The 15,127-nt window shown below is 64.7% G+C and overlaps 1 protein-coding gene across 3 annotated transcripts; it reads left to right on the plus strand.

Annotated features, from left to right (window-relative positions):
* EVA1B (eva-1 homolog B) lies at positions 1-14,133 on the plus strand. 3 transcript variants are annotated; one of them, XM_075121364.1, is made up of 4 exons: positions 2,386-2,793; positions 9,143-9,210; positions 10,557-10,674; positions 10,963-14,133. In XM_075121364.1, exons 3-4 carry the CDS (start codon positions 10,608-10,610, stop codon positions 11,373-11,375), a joined length of 480 nt encoding a protein of 159 aa, XP_074977465.1. In that variant the 5' UTR covers positions 2,386-2,793; positions 9,143-9,210; positions 10,557-10,607; the 3' UTR covers positions 11,376-14,133. The 3 variants fall into 3 exon arrangements, with proteins under 3 accessions (XP_048681686.2, XP_074977465.1, XP_048681687.2); XM_048825729.2 differs by lacking the exons at positions 2,386-2,793; positions 9,143-9,210 and adding an exon at positions 1-193; XM_048825730.2 differs by lacking the exon at positions 9,143-9,210 and having other exon boundaries at positions 2,390-2,793.
* Positions 14,134-15,127: the final 994 nt, after the last annotated feature.

Genomic DNA, 15,127 nt, shown 5'->3' on the forward strand with positions numbered 1-15,127 from the left:
TGCCATGAGCTGCTCTGGGGAGCGCTGACCACCAGGCTCCTCCAAACTATTTCCTGTTGCTGCAGCATTAATGCTAAACAGATCTTTCTCTCCCACGTTCCAGCCAAAGTGCAGCCGGCTCCTGCCGCCACCGCGCAGCCCCAGATCCTGCATCAGCCAGGAGGCCCCGTGGCCCCCAGCACCCCTCGGCCCGGTGAGTACCAGCCCCACCAGCAGCTGCCTGCGCGGTCTCCCTTTTGGTCGCTCCTACTCTGGCCTCGGACGGTCCTTTGCAAAGGAAGCTGCAGGGACTAGAAAAGGCATTTGGGAGGGAGCCTTCCTGTCCCAGCGCAGGGGGGGCAGCACGGCCCCCAATGGGTCAGAGCTGGGGCCAGGTCACGGCCCCTTCTATCCTAGCCACCGCCGACAGGATGGGAGCAGATGCCCCCAGCCTCTCATCCACCGTACCACAGGCCCCCATCTTCTGTCTGCGTCCTGGACAGAGGCAGGACAGCGGGAAGGCCTGAGCATGCCCCCATCCCATGCTTCATGCTCTGGGCCATGATACGGGGCCCTTTCCACTATGTGAACGTGTCACATTTGGGGGTACTCCCGTGCACTGCCCACACCCTGGCTGGCTGGCTGGATTCCCCAGCCTGGCACTCCCTCCTATCGCCCCCATTCCCCAGCGCAAGGGGGTGCAAGAAACAGGCTCCTCCTTGGGACGTGCCAAGGAGAAGAGCCAGGAACCAGAATTCCCTGAAGACGACGGTGCCTGGGCAGCCTGGGTGCCCCCGAATGCTGTCTGCTTCGCTTTTTGCCACCTGGTATCAAAGGGCACGGGAGGAGGCTGGTGCGCAGCTCGCCTCTGCCCTGGCACTGCACCCAGCGTGCTCCCCCCTTACCCCAGACAGTCTAGCCCCCTGTGCCCCATATCCGCCTGGCTGAGCAGGTGCCCTGGCCCAGCTCCCCCTGACCTGCTGTCCTCCCTGCATTGCACACCCTGACTCAGTGTCAATCATTAACCAGGTGCTGCCCAAGGCTGGTGAGTGCCACGGCCCCTCCTCCCCAGTGGGGGCCCTGGCAGGTCCATGCTGGACCAGCTACCGGCTGGGCGAGAGCAGGCAGGGCATGTGGGCTTTGGAGAGTCCTGCAGCAGGACTGGCTCCCAATCTAGGGAACCCCTCACTGCTGCTGGTATCGAGCTAGACTTCATGTCCCACCCCAGGGGCATCGAATGCATCAGGAACCCAGGCTGGGGTTTCCAAAAGCACCTCAGTCATCTTGGAGCGCCCTTTGCAAGGGCATGCAATGTGCACGCCACAATCACCTCGGCTGCTGGAACCCCTCCAGAGACTCCAAGGGGCCCCCTACCCCACTGAGCTCCTGGGGGGCCATAGGCAGGTTCCCCATTGCAGGGTGGGGTTCCCTGGGGGCTCTCAGAGCCCTGTGCCAGGGCTGTTGTGCATTGGGAGGGGCCCTGCTGCCTGCGGGGAGCGCGAGCAATGGCCTGTCCAGGGACAGTTCTGCTGATGTGTCACATATTTGCTGCATTTCTTTCCTCATTCCTCCCTGGGTAGAGACATTTCTGGGAAATCAGCTCACCCCTGCCAGGGCCCGAGTGCAGGGAGAGTCGCTGGAGCTCTGGGGGCATCTTCTACCCACGCTCCTTCCAATTCATCCCCTTGACTCCTTCCCCCACGCGTCAGACTGCACCAGTTCTCGGTGAAAACCCTCATCCTGGCTGCAGACTGGCCCGAGGCCAGTCACATGCGACTCTGGGCCATGCCTGGCGGAGGGGGGCATTTTGGGAAGACTGGGCCATGCCTGGGGCCCCGTGTTGGGGCGACTCTGCTCCGTGGCTGGGGCCCCATGTTGGGTGCGTTTGGGCCATGCCTGGGTTCCCGTGTGGGGTGACTTTGGGCCATGCCTGGGGCCCTGTGTGGGGTGACTTTGGGCCATGCCTGGGGCCCTGTGTTGGGTGCCTTTGGACTGTGTCTGGGGCCCCGTGTTGGGATCGTTTGGGACGTGCCTGGGGCCCCATGTTATGTGTTTTTGGGCCATGCCTGGGGCCCTGTGTTGGGGGGACTTTGGGCCGTGCCTGGGGCCCTGTATTGAGTGCGTTTGGGCCGTGCCTGGGGCCCCGTGTTGGAGGGACTTTGGGCCGTGCCTGAGCCACGTTCCAAGGGAGCCAGAGGCTGGAAATTGAGCAAATATCTCAGCCTGGGGTGAGCATTTCTTTGAGGTTTTTGGCTCGTTGGCCCCCGAAGTAGAAATTAATTGGGTGGTGCTGGGCCCCAGAGGCCCCCTGTGCTTCCCCATGCAGTGCCAGGGGATTAGCTCGTCCCTGTTGTGACCCCCCCCCCCCGCCCTCCGAAAGGCCCTGTGGATCCACGGGGCAGTCTGAGCCACAGAGGGTTCCTCAGGGCCCAGCGCCCCCTTTTCCCATTGCCTTTAAATCTCCCCCCTGCTGAGCTTCCTGCCGAGGGGGGGGAGGGGCCGGCCAGGGGAGGGACAGGCTTGCCCTCCCCTCCCCTCCGACAGCGACTTTTCCCGTGGGCGCTGTAGCCCGGAGTCGAACACTTATTGCCTGTTCTCACATCTGGAAGGAAGTGAGCGGCTCTTTCCACTGGCCGCCGGCACTGGGGCGGGGGGCTGGCAGCCAGCTCCCGTCCCGCCCCAGCTGCAGAGGGCCCGGGGAGCACCAGACCGGGGCTGCTCCAGAGCCCGCGCTCGCGGACGGACCTGGGGGGAGCCGGGAGCCGGGAGCCCCAGAGCCGCAAGGCCCCTGCTGTGAGGGTGGCAGCACGCGGGGTAAGCTGGTGCCTGCGACGGGCACCCCTCCTTTCCTTGGCATAGCGCAGCGGGGGGTGTGGGGCCGGTGTGGGGGGCGGTTGGGGGCGAGACCTGCTCCTTAATGTCACGGTCCCAGGTACTTCAGCATTAACCGTTGCCCGATCCCTGGGTGAAGCGACACAGGTCTGCTTTCGCCAGGCCCGGGCAGCCGGGCTGTCAGCAGGAGGCTGGCACCCTCAGCCGCTCTCTGTGCCCGGCTCCCTGGCTGCTGGCGGGTCGCGCCGGGGGTGGCATTGTGTGCGATACCCCTCGGGCCACGGGCTGCTCTTGCTGCCCCCCCGTACCCCCCAGGGATATGGCCTCTGGCTGAGTGACTCCCGTGGCTGGGGTCTCTCACAATGTGGGGCTCTGTTGTGGGCCCCTGGACCACGCTTCCCCCTCCGGGGGCCCCAGAGCTGGGCAGCGCATGGGGCTGTGTTCCTGGAGCCTTGCACGAACCGGGCGTCTCCCTCAAATCCGCCGGCCATATCCCCCCGGGGTTCCCATGTGCAGCCAGGGGCCAGGCCCAGCTCTACTCCCCGCAGGCGGCTCTGTGGATTCCAGCCTGGGGCTTGACCCCGAGGTCCTGCCAGCGCCCCCAGCCAGGAGCCACCAAGTGCTGCCATGAGCTGCCTCCGTGCCCCGTTGTTGGGGCCTGGCAGCTGGGACTCTCCCGCCACACAGCTGGCCCCGCTGGATCGCGCTGTCATGCCGCCCCTGCTCTGGGAGCAATGGGCTGGGGTGGGAAGGGGGGTCCCGGCTGATCCAGCCCCACAGCAGCCAAGAGGCACCCCCAGCCCACCTGCCCCAGCAGCAGGGAGAGCCCGAGGTGTCTGAATTCCCCACACAGTGGAGGGGAAGGGAGCGAGGGGGCAGGGAGCAGAGCAGACAGGGCTGAAGCCACGCCAGGACCAGCTGGTTATCAAGGCCTCAAAGCAGGGGAGGGGGGTCGATTCTGCAGGCACACGGCTGGTGGAGCAGTTGCGGTGGCCCTGGCAGCCTCATGTACCGTCCATGCACCCCGTCCTGCTCTGCCATGCTGCCCGTCAGCCCCATCCCCGCCTTCACTGGCAGCGTCACTGCCCAGCGTGGGGCACCGAGCCCCGGGTGTAATTCCCTGCTCTTAGGTGCAGGAAGGGGCTGTACGGCGGGGCGGGGCCCATGCAAACCAGTGACATTACTCCACCCCACAAAGCCACCGCTGGCCTGTCCGGGGAGGAAGCCAAAGTTGCCAAGTCTCACAAGATAAATATGCCACTCGGCCTTTCAAAAACAAGCCCAGGCCGCCCCAGAACAAGCAGCTCGGGAAGAGGTGACTTGAGTCCGTCCCCCCGCCCTCCCCGGGCCGGCCAGCCACCCCCGGGTTCCTGGTTCCACTTCCTCCCTCCCTCTGTCTCTTCTCCTACACACCCTCCCCACCAGGTTCCCAACTCTGGGCTCCCTCCTCTCTCTGCTCCCTCCCACCCCCTACGCTAAGTAAACACATGGCCTGCAGATAAAGTGCTATGGTTTTAATTTAAAAGGCGAGGAGGGGGAGGGAGAAGTAAACTGGCCCCTTCTAGTTGTATTTAGAAACCTGCCAAAGGCACTCATCAGAGTTTCCCACAGATTAGGTTCCTTTGAAACAAATGGTTATTAAAGGACTAAACTTCCCCTCGTCCAGCCAAACGGGAACTCTGAGCCTTCCTCTTCCCCGCGGGGAGCCCGCCCCTCACAGCTGCTAAGGCCCAGAGAAGTTGTCAGTACAGCATCGAGGTGCCAGGCTCTTTAGAAGGGCAGCAAGACCCGGTCCCTGCCCCCAAAGAATTGACAGTAGGTAGGCACCATACCATTGTGGGCAGATGGAAAGAAGGCAATAGAAAGCCAGACATCTAAGCAGCAAAGTAAGGCGCAGTGTCTGGTTAGTTCCCTAATTTGTTTGAAGTATGTGTTGGGAGGGAAGTCAGAGGACTGGCGGGAAGATCAGGGTTTGAAGGAAGACATGCAGACTGAAGGCGGGCCTGGAGGAGAGAGTGGGTACATGGCAGCTTGGTGCTGAGAGGGGGATCATCCAAAGTGCATGGAGTAAGAGTCGGTTCTCCCACTCCCGTGCTCCTGGTTCCCTCACGCCCAGGGCTGGGGCAGCAGGGGGCTGTGGGAGGAGATTGAGAGGTAGGAGCAGATGGTGGGGGAGAATCCAGGGCTGCAACTGCTCGGGGGGCTGGAGATCAGAACTGAGGGGCCGTCCACAGAGCTGGGGGGCCTCGGAACGGGGTCGCGCTGACGGAGGGGCATGGGCTGGCTCCCGCCCTGCTGGCTCTGTGCCTGGCTCCAGCCCATGTTCCTAGCCCTATAATTGCTCAAGTGCTGAATTCATCCAAAACGTTCAGGGGAAAGAATAGAGGCGTTTCTGTGCTCGGCTGCGGCTGGTTTCTGCATCTGCAGCTCCAGAGCCCCCAGCCAAGAGCGTGTGGTCAGGAGCCCGGCGTCTGCAGATTTACTGCCATTCCACGCATTGTTGGGATCATCCTATTTACTCAGCGCAAGCCAGAAACGGTCTGGGGCAGATCTGGGCAGGGGAACAGTGGTGGCGGGGCTGAGCTGGGAGAGCTGCAGCCTGCTGGAGTATCCCAGGGAGAGCCGCTGGGGGCCTGACAGAGCCACACTTGGGACAGTGGCTTCTTAACATCTGTGTCCGGCTGCCAGCCAGCCCAGGCCAGGGATGCAGGCTGGCCATGTGGTGTCATTTCATGGCTGGGGGATGGGCAGCTGGCACCCAGAGCTCAGTGCATTGGGAAACACTAGTTAGTGGGGCGCCCTCCTGCGACACTGTCATAGCACAGGGAGACAGTTGTGCTCTCTCCCCCGAGGTGGCTGCATTTGGCTGGTGGTCTCTGCCGAGCTGTGTAACGTGCTTGGGGAGCCCTCAGGACGCTGGAGGAGTGCCAGCATGGAGCATCGCCAGCCCTGCCTTCCTGCCACAGGAGTGACCCTCTCCTTCGTTGTCCTGGAGGATGCTGGGAAGGGAAGGCTATTGACTGGGTTATTTGCCTCTGCTCCATATCCACCGAGTAGATGCATGGCGCAGTCAGCAACTGAGCAAGCTTCCCCCTCTTCTCAGCTCTCAGCGTCCCCCTACGGACGGCCCATCGCTCCCCGGCATCTCCGCTGAGAGGCCAGCAAGGGCTGCAGTCAGGGTCAGCTGTGGGGGGCGGGGAGTTGCCTGATTTCCATGGCTGTTCTCCCCCAGTCTGCTAGTGCCCAGCCTTGCCAGGCTGAGGGCTGGTGGGTGCGGTGGGATCGCCCATCAGATGAGGAGGGCAGAGGAATGAAGGCTCCAGCCAGAGCAGGACCTCCTGAGCCAGACTCCTCTGAACTGTGACGCATCATCAAGGGAGGACAGCAGTGCTCCCCCATAGCGGGCAGCCGGCCCAGCCCTGTGCCCCCAGCCAGTGCCCTGGCCAGCACTTGGTGACGAGGGCCGGGAGGCGAACAAGGGAGGAGCCTGGGTTTGCTCCCATACCTGATAGCAGCAGCAGGGTGGGATCCCACAGGGGCGTGGGACCCATTGCTCTCAGCCCACTTCTGCCCTGGGCATTAATGGCACCCTGAGCTGCAGGAAGGGATGTTGGCAGGGCTCTGGGCTTTGGACTGAGAGAGGCCATGGCTCAGCATGAGAGGGGTCCCTGGGCGCCAGCCTCAGGGAACGCACCTGCTGCCTGCTCACAGAAAGCGAAATCCCCAGTTGCTGTAGGCTTCTCGCCCAGCTGCTTCTGGACAGGTTCTCCTAGGAGCCCAGCACACACCATGCACCCAGTTCGCCATGCTCTGCTGGAAGCCTGAAAAGCCAGCCCTGTCAGCAGAGCGGTGACTGCACCGGACTCTGCAAAGCATGACCAGGCCCTTGCCCCAGAGAGCCGACAGCAGGACCTGGGCCAATGGGGAAAGGTGAGAAGTCCTTGCTGAGCTGGAGCCCATGGAGAACGTCAGTGCCCTAAGGCACCCAAGGGCCTGGATTCTCCACCATGTCCACACAGGGGCAGCTGGGAGCAAGTTAGGGTGACCTTGCACCACTCCAGGCTGGGGAGTAGCAGAGCTTGGCTCCACTGTGCCCCTCCGGCCCCCTGCTCCGGGGCTGATGGGGGCAGTGGGATCTGTGGTTCCATCTTTACAGAGTCCCTGCCCTACAGTGCAAGGTCCCCGCTGGCTGTCTCCAGCCGTAGCCTGCAGGAGGACCTGGCTCACCCAGGGAGAGCTGGGGCCAGGGCTGCCTAGGACCTCGGGCCTAGTCGAGGGTTATCTGGGTGCAGCTGGGGAGCGATGGGTCACTCCTGCCCCCGGAGCAGCTCTGCCTGGCACACGGCCCTGGCACTGAGTGGGCTATGTCTGGCGTGGTCTACGATGCTCCCTGTGGAGGAGCCGAGGCTGCCCTGGGCTAGGCCCTCCCTGCTTTCGGCCAGAGACGCCCCCCGGCTCCTCCGTGCGCAGCTCTGTCTCCTGGTAGCAGGCTCGGCGCTCCATGTGCAAACAATTCACGCCATGAGCGGGCCCTGGGTTGTCATGACAACAGCATGTCCTCGCCGTTCCGGTGGGGGGATCGTCCCCAGACACTGGCCCGGCTGAGTGGGGTGAGCGCTCGCTCCCTGTTGCACAGTCAAGAGCCGGGTGCAGTGGGCCGGGGAGGGGTTTGGCACAGCCGCGCCGGGTCATGCACCAGACAGGCCATGATGGGCTGGGCCCCAGCTGGGGTTGTAGGGCGGAGGGGGGGGGGCGGGGGGGGGTTCAGCACAGCTCCCTGAACAGAAGTCTGGGAAAGAGGAGTGGAACTGGATGGTCTAGCATGGGGGGTGGGAGGAACCAGCTCTGGGAGGGGAGTGGGGTCTAGTGGTTAGAGTGGGGGGGCGCGGCTGGGAGCTAGGATGCCTGGGTTCCATTTCTGCCATTGACTTTGGTCTTATCACCTCTGAGCTCTGTGCCTCATTGTCCCCTGTGTGACCTGGGAGCGTGCACTCCCCTGTCCCTGGGGCTAGACTAGGGCGATGCGGAGGTTTGCAGGCTCCTTACGCTGGCATGGAGCCAATCGCTGTAGTTTCGAAGCCCTTCTTAGGTGAGCCTGTAATGGAGTGTTTTCCTCGCATCGCCATCCCCCAGAGGGGCATCCCAGGCTGGGTGCTGTCCTGTCACATCCTGCGGCCTGGGCGTCTCTGCTGAGCTCAGATCCTGCCTGGAGCACTCCAGCACTCAGGTCTGGGGGCGCTGGGCTGGAGCCATGGCTGCGTGGGGCACACGCCCAGAGGGACATTCCTTTCACCAGCCCGTTTCCCGAACTGGGTGTGTGCCCGTTAGCCACCTCCTCCATCAGGGCTGCATTCCTGGAGACGATGGGCCCTGGGGGGGCCTGGAATATGGTCTCACTGTGCTGGGGGTCAGGGGGAGGGCTGGAGTGTTTCCCCTGGGGAAGGGGTGCACCGAGAGGTTCCTTGAATGGAAAACTGGGCCCTAGGCAGTAGTTGTCTCTGGCCTCTGGGCTGCAGCACTCCAGGGTGATGGGCGGCACGGGGAAGCCTTGGCTGGCTGGCAAGGGCAGCTGCTAGGGCTCCCGCTGGGCTTTCCCCTCCCTCTGGAGTCAGAGGCCCTGCAGCCTCCGGCTGTGTCTGCTCTGGATTTCCAGCCTCCCTCCACCCACCTCGCTTGCCCTCCCCCTCCAGCTGCAATGGGTTTGGCTTTGGCTCCTGCCTCTTCCTTGGCACCAGCCGCCCGTTGGGGCCTGTGTTCCGGGAGCCAAGGGGCAGGGGCAGGAGTGGTGCGAGGGGGCTGTCAGGGTCACACAGGGAGCCAGGTGCTTCCTCTCCAAACCTGCCCCCGGGGGGGTGGGTCTGCTGCTCACAGCCGAGCCCAGCGGCTCAGAACAGATGGGCAGGGCCCTGGGCGAGCCGGGGCGCTCCTGCACTAACTGGGGCGCTGGCTTCCCACAGCCCCCATATGCTCCCAGCTTGGTGGTGTTTCCTGCTGCCTCCCAGCGAGGGATCCCCTGCTCAGCGCCCAGCTGGCCCTGCTGCGCTGGACTGCGGGGAAGGCTGGGGCATGGTTGGCCCGAGCACTGGGAGCCGGCCTCTGGTGGGGCTGTGCCGGGGGGGGGCCTTGGCACCATCTGCAGGGGGCCTGCTCCCTGGGCCCAGGATCCCGGGGGGAGGGGAAGTGCTGCCCTGAGCACCCTGGCCCTTGCCTGGTCGTGGGGGCCCCCGTTCGCGGCGCAGCGTCCTGGCTAATCCCCCAGCCCAGCGCGCTGCTCCAGATGCCTGGTGTGCAGCTGCATGGACATAATGGGCAGCTCAGCCCCTCCCCGCAGGCAATAAAACGTGGGACGGCTCCGAAATCGGCTGCAGCTCCTCCAGCAGGGCCTGGCGCCCCGAGCCGGTAAGGACTCCCCCTCCCTCCCCCATGCCCGCGCCTCACTGCCTCCCCCTGTGTCTGTGTGCACCGAGGAGCCACGTGGGCGCCCAATGCCTCCAGCTAATGGGGCCTTTGGGTGCCTGCAGCGTTGGGCTGGCTTAGGCGCCCAGGTCACCTTTGGGGTGCTGCTCGAGCCCCCACGCTGTGCAGAATCCCTCCCGCTCCCCAGCCGCCGCTGCGCAAAGGACACCGACCAGCCCCTGCCTGCAGGCTCTGCTCCTGCCCGCCCCAGGAGACTAGCCCAGGCAGTGGTCTGAGCACAAAGCAGGGAGCTGCTGGGTTCCAGTCCTGGCTCTACGATCGAGGGCTAGGCACTTCCCCCTTCTGTGCCTCAGTTTCCCCATCATTGGCCCAGGGCTCGGGGAGGGCCCTGGGCAGTTGTAAAGCGCTGTGTGAGGGTTAGTTAATGGCCCTCTTGGAGTGTGTCCCGGGATAGTGCGGGTTACATGCCTCTCTGGGGCAGTGTTTCCCTGGCACGACCTATAGGGAGGGGCCTGGACCCAGAGCCCTGGGCAGTGTAGTGGGGAAAGGATTCCCTGTGGGTGTCTGGGAACGGGCGGGGCGGGGCTCGCGCCTGGCAGGAAGAGCTGGGCTGACAGTCACGGGATGGGGCTGGTGGAGATTAGTCCCAGGGTCTGTGCGCTGCCTTAGCTTGTTCCCGGGGGCTGGGGGGTTGTGGGGCTGCAGGCAAGCGCTGCCCTCTCCCGGAGCACCCCACTACAGAGGGCAGTGGGCTGGGTTCGGGGAGCCAGCATCCCAGCTGAGAGGGGTGGGCAGCAGCCGTGCCAACTACAGCCCTGCGTGGCAGCTCTCAGCCCCAGGCTGGGCCATGACCTGCGGTGGCGGTGGGGTGTGTGGACTCATGTGAAAACCCCAGAGATTTCCCACAACCACCGCCCCCCCCCCGACCCTCCGGGGGCGGGCGGCTGCCCATGAGCTGGTGCCTGGAGTGGCCTGGCGCGTACCCGCGAATCGCTCTGGCTTGGCAGGGGCACGGCTGTAGCGAGGCTCCGCTGAGCCGGGCCGGCCACCTGCCTCCCGTGAGGAGCAATCACAGGAACCCGGAGGGCAGCGGCCTGATTTCGTCCTACAACGAACATCACGGTGCCTGGCCCCCGCGGGGGGGGGGCCGATTAAATCACTGCCATCAGGCAGCCCCCACCAGGCCCCGACCTTGGGCGGATCTGCTCCTCAGAGCCAGCCATGGCCCTCCCCAGCCAGCGGCTGAGGGGCTGGAGCAGGGACAGCGGGGTGGGGGTGCCTGGGCAGCCCCATTTCAAGCCCCCCCCCCCCCCCCCCCCGTCTCCTAGGTGCAGCGAGCACGTTGCCCTTCGGCCTGGCGAGAGCCCCCGTGTGCCACGATGGAGACACGCAAGCGGGAGATGGAGCTGCTGAGCAACAGCATGGCCGCCTACGCCCACATCCGAGGTGGGTGTCTGGGGGGGGGGGGGAGATGACCGGGGGGCTGTGCTGCCCACTTGGGCACTGGATGCTCCTGGGGCAGATGGGAGGGGGAGCAGGGCAGGTGTTTAGTGCCCCCCCCACCCCATTTGGGCAGCTGCACAGGGCCATGGGAACTCAGGGCTTGGCAGGCACCAACCTCCCAGGGAGAGCCCACTGGCTGGCTGCCCCCGGGCTGGGCATGGGTGCCAGGCGTGTCGTACCCAGCATGACAGGTCCCTGCGCTCAAGCCCCTCCCCTTTGTTTCCATGCCAGACAATCCTGAGAGTTTTGGCCTCTATTTTGTCCTGGGCGTCTGCTTCGGCCTGGTGTTAACCCTCTGCTTGCTGGTGATCCGCATCTCCTGCCAGCCGCACACCCGCCGCCTCCCTGCCAAGCCCCGGCGGAGCCTCCGGGACGTCAGCGAGGAAGACGAGGAGGAGGAGGAGGAGGAGGAGGAGACGGTTGACAACGTGGCGGCGGAGTCCCCGCTGCCCATCACCGAGATCCCCCTGGAGAACCACAGCCCGGCAGATGGCACCTTGCCTGTCAACGTCTTTGCCTCGGCAGAGGAGCTAGAGCGGGCGCAATGGCTGGAGGAGCGGGAGCGCATCATCCGGGAGATCTGGCGCAACGGCCAGCCGGACATCCTGGGCACGGGCACCGTGGGCAGAGTACACTACTACTGACTGCGGGCACGGGGCCAGGCTGCCCAGCTCCCGGAGCGAGCCTGTGAGGGCAGCCCCCCCCAGCCCCGAGGGTCCCCCCGTGCACGCGCTGCTCTTGGGCACCCTTGTTTCCGGGAGTGCCTGTGAGTCTGGAGATGTGCCACAGCCCTTTGCATAGCCCCTGGGCACTGGTCTGTGTGCGAGCTGGGCGGGGCTCGGCCCCCCCTGAAACGCCCCGTTAGCTGGTGCCAGCCATGCATGGCATTTCTTACTGGCTGAGTGAGGGGCGCCAAGCTCTGCCGAGCAACAAGCTCCTTGAGGAGCTGCTCCCGTTAACTGGCTGCTCAGGACCCCGCGAACGGCGCAGGAGGGGTCGCTCTCATCGCTGACGACGGGGATCCCCCCGCTTCCTGCAGGAGCTCCCTGCCCCCACCTGATCAGGGACACCGCGCATGCCCTGCCAGACTGGCTTCCCACCCTCAGCAAACCGAGTGCATGGGACGGCAGCAAGGCGAGCGCTGACTGCCCGACAAGTCCAGGCCCTGGAAAGGCTCCTCCTGCCGGGGCATGGATGGACTGAGGCTTAGCCAAACCTGGCCACCCCCATGGACGGACACTCCCAGAGCTGGCCACCGTGGGTGGAGGCTTTGCCCCTTCCTCTGAAACACCTGGTACTGGCTGGTGTTGGAGGGACAATGCCAGGCTAGGGCCCCCCCCTCCCCAGTCCAGCCCCCCATGTAGTGCAGAGTGCTAGGTAAGGGAGAGCTTAAAGGCGAGGGGCAGCGCGATCGTTATTGGTCTGTTAGCAGTAGTTCCTGGGGTGCACGTCACTGAGTGTGGGGAGTCAGGGCCCTGCACCCCCAACTTCCTGCAATTCACTGGGACTCTCAGCCAGCCAGTAAAACAGAAGGTTTATTAGACGACAGGAACACAGTCTAAAACAGAGCTTGTAGGTACAGAAAACAGGAACACCCCCCCTTGCCCCTCCCCAGCCAGCTCCAAACTGAAACCCCCTCCAGCTGTCTCACCCAGCCACACACCCTGGCTCCTCCGCCAGCCTTTGTCCAGTTGCCCGGGCAGAAGGTGTCACCTGGCCCCGACCCCCTCCTGGGCTCAGATTATGGGGGGCTGCTGCCATCCTTTATGTGCTGAGTGTCCAGTATCAACCCTCAGTGAAGTCACACCCTTATTTCCCATCCCCATCTAGCATCATTGCAGACAGTAAACTAGTAAAACTCGCATGCAACATTACCAGGTTAATACGCCCTGCTCCGTCACAGCTCGGTTCAGCTGCCCAGCCCTGCCCATGGCTCAGGAGGCAGGCACGGGGACGGGCTGCCCATTTGCTGTGCTGTGACCAGGTTTGCCTTCCTGTGCCACAGGGTGGCGCTGCAGGGGGCCCAGGGCAGCATGGTCCTGTGTAGCCACGCACGATGGGGTCTGTGCCCATGGGGCGCTCCCAGCCCTTGCAGGAGAAGGGAACCCTGCTGACCCCAGGGGCATGCGGCTGTGATGTGACTGGACCCCTTTCCTGGCACTTTCCTGACAGTGCCTGGCCCAGCAGTCTAGCCCCTCGCCAGCCCCTCAGGCAGACAAGCCCCAGAGCTCATGGTGCTGAGCCGCCCAGGGCACGAGCAGCTCCTCTTGGCCACTGGCTCAGCATGGCCTCCTGAGGGTGGCTGGGGATGTGAAAGGAGCCAGGGGCCCAGCAGCTGCAGGGAGGGGGGTGATGAGCTGGTGCCGGTGACTGTGTCTAGCTCTGGTGCATAGGAAGGGAGGGGCAGGGGCTTGGGCCCGTGACTCTTACACTCTGGGTACCCTGTCTGTGCCAGGCCCTGGGGATGCAGCTGACGGCTGGGCTTTCCTGGGGGCTGCTGGAGGCAGAGGAAGCTGCCGTGTGTCTCTGTCACAGGACGAGTTTCCCATGCCCCAGCGGCTCTTAGACCAACTCCAGCTGGGCCATCGCAGCCCCGCCAAGCCCCCGCCTCCCCACATCTGCCTGCAGAGAGACACGCAGCCCTCCTCCCACTCCCAGCTTCACCCCTAGGGCAGCAGGGAGCCTCGCCATGGGCTGTGCCTTCCCCCCCACCCCCAGCCAGCAGTGGCTGGGAGGGGCAAGGGCCAGGGCACGTTGTTTCTCTTGGACACTAGGGTGGCACCATGCGGCGTAGGGACATTGCTGCACCTTGAGCAGTTGGTACGATTCCTTCCGCCCACCCCGTAGCCACTCCCTGGGGAGCTCCTGGAAGGGAAGTCGTACTCGTGCTGCCCCCCCCCCCACTCCAGCTTGCAGCCTGGCACCCAATCAGCCCCGTGGGAGCTCACTAGGGTGGGTGAGGTCAGTCACTGGTGCTTCCCTGGGCAGCAGGGGCGCAGCTCCCTGGTGGGACTGTGAGGCCCACGCTGCCATTCCAGCCAGCTTGGTGGGTGCCTGGCCAGCCTGCCCTCTGTCCCCAGAGCATGGGGCACATGGGGGGTTAGACCAAGCCGGCCCTGTCCCTTGGGGGTTTGCAAAGAACGTTAATTGCGGCAACATGGTGAGGGCGTTCGGCCATCTCTGCCCGGGCCAGGGGCACTGGGGTGTGCGCCCAGGAGCAAGGGGCAGCCCCAAAGCAGGGTTTTCTGCATGCAGTGCCTGGCTCTGGCCAAACGAGGGTCTCGCCGGCATGGGGCCCGTCTCTAGAGTGGCCCTAGGGCAGTGCAATGTAGGCAGAGCTCGCTGTTACCAGGTCAGAGCCCTCTGGCCCTGGAACGTGCTTTTATAAACAGCATGGAACCATTCCCGAGGCAGCAGCATGGTCTCTCGCAGCCCCCCCAGGGCTCGCCCCCCGGCTGCTCTCCCCGGGGCAGCAGCCCAGGCCGGAGCTCAGCTCTGCCTGCTGGGAGCAGGCCAGGAGAGTGCAGGGAGCCCTGCGCTCCGGAGACAGGTTCCAGCCCCTGCGGCCTCCCCACAGCTCTGCTGCCCCCACCCAGGCTTCACCCAGCGCCGAATCACTGCAGGGCAGCCCCCAGAGGCTGGCAGAGGGAGGCCTGGTGGAGGACATGCAGCACGCTGGAGACCTGGGTGACGGTGAGGTGGACCCCAGCATGGCCCTGCCTGCAACAGCAGCAGGGCCTCCAGCCCTGTCCCTGCTGTGCAGCTTGGGTCCACATCCCCCCTCTCTGCGCCTCAGTTTCCCTGGCTGCAGCCTGGGGGTGAGAATCTCTTTCAGCGGCCGCCAGGCAGTAGGTGCAAGGAGTGGTGATGGTCCAGGCATTAGAGCCTGTGCCCTTGGGGGGGGGGGGGGGGGGAAAGATGCCCCAGGGCACCTCGGAGCCCCAGCCCAGCAGAACCGGGCTATGGAGCTGCTCCTGCCCCCATCACCTTGCTCCTGAGCCCGAACCTCCCCCACCCCTGGGGGAACGGCTGTCTGGAGAAACCTTCCCAGGCTCCTTCCCCTCCCCTGGCCCCAGCATTCCTGCTAAAATTAGCTGCTGTCCCTTTCCGGCAACATCTGACCTGCCCCATCAGTCACTCGCTGCTTCCTGCATAGGGGCGGTGCGCGCACGCTACCCGCGGTTCTGGGCTGGCTGCCAGCCGGGTAGGCCAGCCTGCTGTGGTTAGTCCAGCCAGCCACAAGCCAGGGCCATGGGGTGGCTCCCAGCCCGCTGGGGTTTGGGCTGCTTTCAAAGTCCATGGCAAGTTACACCCCCCTCCCCAGCCTCGTGACCCAGGGGCTGCCCTTCGCTCTGCACCCCAGCCAGCTCTGCTGTTCGTTCAGTGCCTTGGGTAA

This window comes from Caretta caretta, chromosome 19, assembly GCF_965140235.1.
Source record: "Caretta caretta isolate rCarCar2 chromosome 19, rCarCar1.hap1, whole genome shotgun sequence".
Lineage (NCBI taxonomy): Eukaryota > Metazoa > Chordata > Testudines > Cheloniidae > Caretta > Caretta caretta.

Bases quoted from the DNA above. Each gene is read 5' to 3' on its own strand.
- EVA1B (XM_048825729.2), top strand. From the start codon at position 71: ATGCTAAACAGATCTTTCTCTCCCACGTTCCAGCCAAAGTGCAGCCGG. The intron at 194-10,556 runs GTGAGTACCAGC...CCCGTCTCCTAG, and splicing joins CCCCAGCACCCCTCGGCCCG to GTGCAGCGAGCACGTTGCCC. The intron at 10,675-10,962 runs GTGGGTGTCTGG...TTTCCATGCCAG, and splicing joins CGCCTACGCCCACATCCGAG to ACAATCCTGAGAGTTTTGGC.